This window comes from Euphorbia lathyris, chromosome 2 (assembly GCF_963576675.1).
Source record: "Euphorbia lathyris chromosome 2, ddEupLath1.1, whole genome shotgun sequence".
NCBI lineage: Eukaryota > Viridiplantae > Streptophyta > Magnoliopsida > Malpighiales > Euphorbiaceae > Euphorbia > Euphorbia lathyris.
This window is the reverse complement of record NC_088911.1, coordinates 123,830,532-123,839,830: the sequence shown is the minus strand read 5'-3', so window position 1 is coordinate 123,839,830 and position 9,299 is coordinate 123,830,532. Positions and strand designations below refer to the sequence as shown.

Genomic DNA, 9,299 nt, shown 5'->3' with positions numbered 1-9,299 from the left:
GAGATAGCTAAGGATGCTTATTTCTATTTAAGAGGTTCTGTGTTCAACTCCTTTCAACCTTATTATCTTTTAAAAAGTTTTTATTTATTTTAATTTTATTTTCCAATAATTATAAAAACATGTTACCATTATTAATTAATTTAAATGTACTATTTATTTTTATTTTGATAACATTTTTTAATTCATTTTTAATATATTTTTACCATTAAAAAAATAAATATATTTAATATTCATTTTTATTATGTTTCTACCATTTAAAAAAAAAGTAAGCATAGCCTAACCTTAATTTTGTATTAGTTCAATTTTAGTTTCTAAAAAAATGATAACATTTTTACAGTTTTAATACGTTGGAGGCTAAAAAAATTTTACCCAACCCGTTAACCACACAGTTAATTTTGATTTTTTTTTACGTTTTGAATTTTTTTTACTAATATGTTTGAGCCCTGAATCATCCGGAGTCCTGGTTCCACCACTGGTTAAAATAATTAGGCAAAAAGCATTCTGAGGCCCTTGATCTTTCATTATTTGGTGCATTAAGCCCTCGATCTTTTATTTAGACACATTGAGCCCCTGATCTTTCACCATTTGGTGCATTAAGCCCTCGATCTTTCATTTAGACACATTGAGCTCTTGATCTTTCATATATAGGTGTATTAGGTCCTTCCATAAATCAATTAATATATAAGTTTATTAAGGGCATGTTTGGTTAGGTTTATATAACTGCAGCGTTTCGCATTTTCTCTGGACACTGCAACATTTTGGAGCTTTTCACGAAAAGCTCTTTTCATGAACAGTTGTTTGTAGTTACTTGTTATTGATAAAATTACCCTTCTTATTTCCACAAAATGTGCTTCAATTTTAACATTATTTTTATTTTTAGAACATAATTATCATAAAACAAGGTTTTATTGAGTTCAATAAATTTTTTATTTTTTATTTTAATTATTTTAATTAATTTGTATAATATATTTTTTATTTTAAAATTTGTTATTTTTAGAACATCATTTGTTTTCACACCAAACATGCCCTTAATAAACTTATATATTAATTGATTTATAGAAGGATCTAATACACCCATATATGAAAGATCAAGGGTTCAATGTGTCTAAATGAAAGATTGAGGGCTTAATGCACCAAATGGTGAAAGATCAGGGGCTCAATGTGTCTAAATAAAAGATCGAGGGCTTAATGCACCAAACAATGAAAGATCAGGGACCTCAGGATGGTTTTTGCCAAATAATTATAAGCGAAAGTATACCAAATTCATAAAAATCAGTGCGGAAAATTGTGAAAAATAATTTTTTGAGCCCTCTGGTGTAGTCGTGTCGGAAACCTAAATCCTCAGCCCCTTTGTTCGACAAAAGGAGAAAGGTGAAGTCTGTGTTTTATTTTTTGGTTTTTGTATTTTTAAACGAATGAAACGACGTCGTTTCACTTAAGTGTGAAATGACGCCGTTTCATTTAATGAAATAGAACTCAAAATTAGGAAGCTCTGCAACTGCTCGATTTCTTCTCCAGCTCCTGAGTCTGATCTCCTTCCTCAACATCGACGGTGACCTGGACTCAACCCCGACTGTGACCTGGACTCAACCCCGACGTCGTCGTCGTCCACCAGGACTAAGCTATTCGCCACCGCCGCTGCTCCCACAATCTGTGTTCATCTCTGGAATTGATCTTCAGGTAGGTTAGTTTAGTTGATTTGTATTTTGAATCCCTAGCCCTAGGTTTGTATATATATGATGTATCTTTTAATTTGTGTTTCAATAGGTTTTTCTTTCAATTTCACTTGATTGATTAACTGCTGATTAGGTGTGAATAGGAAAGGATTAGTACTTTGTTGTTTTCGTTTTAGTTGTTGAATTATGGAAAGTAGAAAAAAAATATGCTCAGAATTGAAAGGATTAGCATGCTGTTAAATTGTCAAAAGGATTATTATATGTTATTTTCATTGTTGTTGAAATGGAAAGTATAAAAATTTCAGGTGGAAGAAGTTGTGGAATAAGTTTCAATAAAGGTTCTTAAGTCCATTCCATTGAATTTCAGGCGGCTATGAGTTTTTGGATATTTTTGGATATATTATTCTTATATTTATTAGTGTTATAAATTTTTTGTTGTTAAAAACTTGAGCCCCAGGTCAACCGGGCTCCTAGTTCCGCCACTGCTCTCTAGGGTTTAAGCCCATGTTATCCTACTTTAAATTGTACTGTCTCCTTCGCCACCCCTCTGCCATCGACCGCTTCAGCACCTCCTCCTGACTACTTTCAACCATTAATTGGAGCTCTGCACTCCCTCGTTTGCACCTACCAAATTTCCCATTCTAGTGACCCTATTAAACTCCTATCGAAACCAAATTCACAATATTGCTGAATTTCCAAATTTTCTCCTTCTTATGTAAAACTAACCTATCTTTACCTTTCAAATTGATCACTTGTTGTCCCATACCTGAACTGAATCTTTATCCCTTTGGATACTATTTCCTCAAGGATTTTAAAGATTCAGCAATAATTTGAGGGATATAAATTAGAATTCACCTACAATGCTATAACTGTTGATATCTATCGAGCCACAGTGCAATGATGCTAACCCATAAAAGATTAATTTAAGTGGTTTATTCTTGGCGCAACGGTAAAACGTTGTTGTCGTGTGACCGAAGGTCACGGGTTCGAGTCTTAGGAGCGGCCTCTTACCAAAAAAATTGGCAATGGAAGGCTTGCCCCCAGTACACCGTTGTGGTGGGACCCCTCCCTGGACCCTCGCTTAGCGGGGACGCATAGTGCACCGGGCCGCACTTTATTCTTGGAATTCTTCTTTAATTATACTGCATTACTGCTTGTACTTGTTTTGTGACTTTCTTAGCTTCCGAATTTGGGAAATTTGTTTTTGATTTTGCTGATTTTTGTTTCTATGACTCAACACGATAAATTGTTCTTTCTGATTTGTTTAGGGTTTTTTTTTTTGGGTAGTATACATTTTGTTTCTAATGCTTTGAGCCTGAAATGTATCTGAACCATGATTTGTTCAGCAAAAAAACAGAAATACCCTTTCAATTAGATAACTGAGTGTTTTACAGTCTGCAATTGCAAAGAATTTAAAGGCCATATTTATAGTTAGCATCTTACATGGAATATAGGATTTGTTAACTTTTCTACTCTAACTGCGTTAGTGCCAGCATAGAGGATCTGTTAATTTAGGATAAATTGTATCAAATGCAAACTATCAAGTTTTTATATGAGGGAAGATTAGACTGAAATCTAGGGGCAAAATTGCTATCCTTTAAACAAAAGTTCTCAGCTTCTCATTGTGAATGAAGTTAGAATAATCAATTGAGCAGTTAAAGATAAAGTAGTAGCAATCTTATCTCTTTTCTAATGCATAGATACAACATTATAATCTTATTCTTGTTTGCATGTTGTGATTTTGCATTTGCTTATGATTTTTGATCATTAGATCCCATGGTTGCTGCTTCAAATGCAACTCTATGGTACTTCTGCTCGATTTAGGGTGAATGATACTATGGCCTTTTGCTTGTAATGTCCTTTGTTTGAGATGTCTGATTCCTTCTAAGCATGTGGTTTTCTGGTTATGTTTATCTGCAGTCACTGAGCATTCATTGAACACTCGAAGCGAGATATAGTTCAGCTTGCAAATTTCCGTAAAAAGGTAGCTCAATCCCTTCTCTTCTCACAAGTTTGTTTTATTTTCCTGTTGGAAACTCTACAACTTTGAAAATGACTATATATTGATAAATAAATCTTATTTGTACTGTGCTAAAAGAAAAGGACTTGTAGCTTGTTGTTATACGCAAAGGTACCTTATTGACTTTTTCAATCTGATCCCTACGCTCATTTGGGGAATGCTTTATTATTAATTGTTCACTGGATTGCTTGATCATTATTTGAGGAGTGCCTAATTATTTCATTTTAATTCACCTTATCAATTCACAGGCTTCATTAGCAAGGATTGACTTGTCTTAATTACTTTTCTTGTTGCCTGTTGCAATAGCTGTGCACTGCAAGTTCTGGATATTCCTGTATCAATATGAAATATCGTTATGCCATGGTGTGTTCGTCCAATCAAAACCGAAGCATGGAGGCTCACTGTCTGCTCAAGAGACATGGTTTTGATGTTTCTTCTTATGGAACTGGAGCTCACGTTAAACTCCCTGGACCCTCCCTGAGAGAACCCAACGTTTATGATTTTGGAACTCCTTACAAGCAAATGTTTGATGATCTCCGGCGCAAAGACCCTGATCTGTAATCTCCTTATTTTCTCTTCACTTTCTCTGTTCTTCTTTCTGTGTGGTCACTAAAATTATTTGGGAAAAGCAAACATGGAAAGTTAAGAAGCTTAACTTTTCTCATGTTTGTGCCTTTTTGTGAAAATGTCACTGTCATCATTTTTTTTCTTTTCAAATTTCATATTATCGCGTCAATCTTTCATGGAATCTTAAACATTATGTAACCCTAAGAACTAATTTATGTGGTAAAAAAAATCAAATGTTTTTTTCTTTAATTTTAATTTTTTTTGGTTCCCTTAGCTCTGTTTGATTTGCGGAGATTGAGAACATACACTTTTTATGTTAATCAAACCTGAAGAATTCAGATAATGATGATATTGATATACATAATTTCTTATTCCAAAAATTGCAGTTACAAGCGCAACGGAATATTGCCTATGCTCAAAAGGAATTTGTCAGTCAAATTGGCACCTCAACGTTGGCAAGAGAACGCTGCTGATGGTTTATTCGACGTGGTGTTCACATTTGAAGAAAAGGTTTTTGATATGGTCGTAGAGGGTAATGCACCTTCTCTTTCCATTCTGTTGTCCGTGATTGATTTTTGTGAAATGTTCAGATTATGGTTAGTGCATTATTGATTGTGAATTGTTCAGATGTCCATAACCGGGATCATGTTCATATGAAATGTGTGCTGGTGATCAACTTGGAAGTAAAAGATAACCATGAGGAGGCAGCGATAGGAGCTCGACTTACTTTAGATTTGTGTCAAGAGGTAGGATTAGGATTATCTTGTCTGCTTCAAACAATTTGTATGTCTGTTTGATATATGATGTAATTTTGGATTGTAGATTGAAGCAGCTGAATCATGGGAGGATTCCGTTGATGAGATCATAGTTGCATTCGAAACAAAGCATAGACGGAAGCTTTACTACACTATCTCCTATTATTAACACTTTGTTGATGTTTGGTAAGCTCTGTAATCAATGAGCTTTTCTATTTTTATTTAAGTGTTTGGCGGTTGTTCATGTTTTCATCGTAATTTAATGGACATTACGGTCTCTAATTTTTGATAGAGTAAGGAAGGTTGTCACTATTCCTACCAAATTTAATGGTTTAAATGGAATCCCAGTTACATATTTTTTGTTTTGATACATTTTGTATACTAACAGATGGTTAGATTTCATATTTTTCCTTCTACTGACTGCCAACAGATAGGTCAAAATGTTTCAACGGTCACTGAAGTATTACATTTATGTTTTATTTTTTTTATAATTCTGTGACAATACACATTGATTTTAATCCTAATCAACAAAGAATGAATATCTTTTCTAGCTCAATTAGATGGAATGAATCCCAACAAGGTAGAGACCTCACTCCAAAGGAGAAAATATGAAATGTATGAATAAATGTTGTGTATCCTTACAAAACAAAACCTTAAATACCTCTCCAAATCTAGCTAGGAAAAGATCAAATAACCTTACTAGGTGTTACAAGCTTGATTTAGATATTAGGGGTAAAGATGAGAGAAACTAAATTAATGGCGAATCAGTAAATAAGTCTAAAGGAAAAACAACCACTAAGAGAGGGCAAAAGAGTAAATAAGATGTGGCAGAGCTGGTGGTAGGCAGCAGCTATTTGATCATGAAGTCACGTCACACGGTATGTGGCCTAACTGATATGTCAATGGTTGTAATTTGTTGGTTCTACATGATGAAGGTTGCAGCTGGCTCAATGTGTGGGTGTGTCTTGAACTAGGTTGGGTTGCTATCCTAGCTCACACGACGTCTTGTCTGAGTGACACGCCGTGTGAATTTGCCAAAAAAGAAACACAAAGTTTCCTCATTTCCCACACGACGAGCCCTCTTTCAAGTTCTCCCCTTATTGTTTTTGTTGATGCCCTCATCATAATTTATCAAATTATTCCGTTTGAGGTTTGCCATGCACCTATTTGATGGATTCTCTCCCAATTAAAGTCTTTTGTATATATTTGAATTCAAATTCGAGGTTTGACATGCACTTATTTGATGGATTCTCTCCCAATTAAAGTCTTTTGTATATATTTGAATTCAAATTCGAAATCTCTAATTTAAGCGATTTGAGATTTTTAACCACTAAGATCAATTAATTGGTATGCATCTGATGGCAGTCATGAATTGTCATTTTTGTGTCCAATAAAATTATTAAAGTTTAATTTCACGTATCAACAAAGTTGCTATATTCATATATATAATGTATATAGGTGTGTTTATATGGGCTGAGTTGGGATTTGATTTTTAAACTCGAACCCGTCTAAATTAAGAGCGGATTGGGCTGGACTTAGACTAAGCATTTTTAGATAAAAGTCAGTTGGGTCCAGCCCATGAACATGTGTATATTTGTTTACTTCATTTTCTACTATTGTTTACATGTTTATATTAAAAATAAGAGTTTTAGATATTTTATTCATTAAAAAAAACAGTTCTTTTTATAAAAAAAAACATGTAATTCATGGTTTTCCAACGACAAATAGGAAATCGTAACAGCAAATATCATATATCAAAAAAATTTGATTAGAAAGTAATCAATTTAAAACATATCTCACCAATCTTAAATGACAAAAAGCATCTTTTTGATCTTTAGTTTTTTTTTTCCGCTAACTATTTAATTTTTTATTTGAATACGTTAAGTTTTTTATTATCTATTTTTTATCATGTTAAATATTTACTTACCAAATTAGTTAGTTATGAATATTTAATTCAATAAAAAATACGTTATTCAATTCATCACTTCAAAATAAGGTTTTTGTATTATTATTTTTCTATAGTTGTACATATATCAAAAACTATAACTTTTAACCATCAGTGAAACAAATACTCTGTTGACTTAGTTTTATGTTAAAAAATGACTTTTTTATTCATCATTCACTTAGTGTGATAAAAAAAAATAAAAAATCGAGAACTCATTGCACCTATATAAAATATCAGTGGCTTTAATGAACTAAAAAAGTTCAAAGCCTCTTGATGTTTTTTTGCCATCATAAAGCTGAAATACTTAATGACAGATCCTAGGATTTGTTAATAATGGATGCTCTACCGATGAGACTTTTTATAGTGGTCTAAAATCAAATTGGTCTGAGACCATTCAGATCATGTCATATCAATAGTGGTGCTAACATGTCAGGGTAAATTTCATCAATGGTGTACAACCTTTGTTCCATTTCACATTTTGGTGTACAACCTTCAATTTGTCTCACTAATATGTACAAACTTATATCTGTCTTAACATTCTTAAGACATATGTAATGTTAGACCAACAATTACGTCTGTCAATTCTAATTAAGGATTACTAGACATCTAATGCCATTTGGAAAGGTATATATGATTTTTTTTTTTTAGCTTCCTACATGAATTCCATAATTAACTATAAAATTACAACATGAGATTATCAAATTTAATTCTAATTATATCATTATTTTTTATATATAACAAATAAAATATGTTTTTACATCCTAATTTAAAAATTTTAAATTCCAATTCATAAATTCTAAACTTTAAAAAATATATTTTAGACCCCTAATTTATAAACTCTAATTCTTAATATTAGTGATTTTAATAATTTGATATAATTCAAAATTATAACTTAACATAGTTGTAGATAGTTTTTAAAAAATCAACTTCTATATAATTTTTCCATTTTTATTATTCAAATTCCACGTAGTTTTGGATGAAGGAAGTTCCTAAAAAATGAAATGCACGTCTTAACCTTCTTCATCAATCCCCTAATTCAATTTCTACGACAGAAATTCCAGACCAACTCTTGTTGGAAATACTTATTGGAATTAGATCCACAAACCACAAGATCATAAACTCATGTTAACCCATTAAGATCTAAAGCGGAAGCGTACCTGAATCCATAGCGCAGAGATTGAAGAGAATCAGAGACACCTTAGGTTGATTGGTCTTCTAGGGCTAAAAGCAACTAGCACATCTACACTTGATGGGGGAGGTTGTAGATTTAGAATGCTTATGCCCTAGGGACCATAACCCTATATTTATACTAAAAACCTAATTGTCGCAATTACTAATCTGCCCATCATAGTATTAGTAAATTACAACTGGGTATCTACACATATTTAAGCCCATACCCATTATATATGCCACAGGCCCATAAACTAATTTAGATCACTTAATCGGGCTCATACATATGATAGCCCATAATTACAATTATACATGTAAAGCCCATAACGTTGGATTTTAATCCAACAATCTCCCACTGGGCGAAACATGTATATTCCTGTAAATTATGAATCATTTATGACGTCAAAATATGCTATCATATTTACTATAGGCATATACCAACAATTCCGTCCATTAATCATACTAACATAGAACCAAAGCAGAATCAATCACCTTTAGTGTAACCTTACCAACAATGATCACATATGTTAGCATAACCAAATGACATGAATTAAGTATGGATGTGTAGCATGGAAATTACATGTAATGTGACCTTAACATGCCTATTTCCAACTGGTCCTACTTTAGTGAGATCAAGACTATAACACTTCCAGAATGGAATAAACTTAAAACTTTATTAACTGGAATCGGTACCGAATAAACAAACATGTCTAAAACTGAAGAGCATCCAAAATACAAACTCCCACTAAACTCAAATTTTCTTAAGCAATTCAAGACCCAAATGAGCAATATGCTCATGAAAGATAATGAGCAATAATCATTAACTGAGCGGATCCATAGAGTTTGTCCTAATATGCTCATTAGACACCGGTCCATTCTGAAATCTCTACTAGATATTTAATTACTAGTAGAACATAAGTGTTGACTTATTGTTATAATATATTATCTTTCTATATCTGAATTGCAGCCTAATGACAATTTAACAGTCAACCAAAAAACTAGATGCCTCATAATGCGCTACAGATATAGCTGCCATGATGGAAGAAATGATTCACCCATCTAATAAACTGAAATGAACTTTAAACAAAATGAGCATCTGATATAATCAGAATCAGTATACATAATGATCTCTACTTGATTTGACTCTGACATATTATATGCGAGCT

At 32.6% G+C, this 9,299-nt stretch overlaps 1 protein-coding gene across 3 annotated transcripts; it reads left to right on the top strand.

Moving 5' to 3' along the window:
* Positions 1-1,242: 1,242 nt before the first annotated feature.
* On the top strand, positions 1,243-5,383 carry LOC136219787 (uncharacterized). 3 transcript variants are annotated; one of them, XM_066007325.1, is made up of 7 exons: positions 1,243-1,371; positions 1,519-1,680; positions 3,597-3,660; positions 4,003-4,253; positions 4,650-4,795; positions 4,891-5,009; positions 5,086-5,383. In XM_066007325.1, exons 4-7 carry the CDS (start codon positions 4,039-4,041, stop codon positions 5,185-5,187), a joined length of 582 nt encoding a protein of 193 aa, XP_065863397.1. In that variant the 5' UTR covers positions 1,243-1,371; positions 1,519-1,680; positions 3,597-3,660; positions 4,003-4,038; the 3' UTR covers positions 5,188-5,383. The 3 variants fall into 3 exon arrangements, with proteins under 3 accessions (XP_065863397.1, XP_065863398.1, XP_065863399.1); XM_066007327.1 differs by lacking the exon at positions 1,243-1,371 and adding an exon at positions 3,448-3,501 and having other exon boundaries at positions 1,410-1,680; XM_066007326.1 differs by lacking the exon at positions 1,243-1,371 and having other exon boundaries at positions 1,408-1,680; positions 3,945-4,253.
* Positions 5,384-9,299: the final 3,916 nt, after the last annotated feature.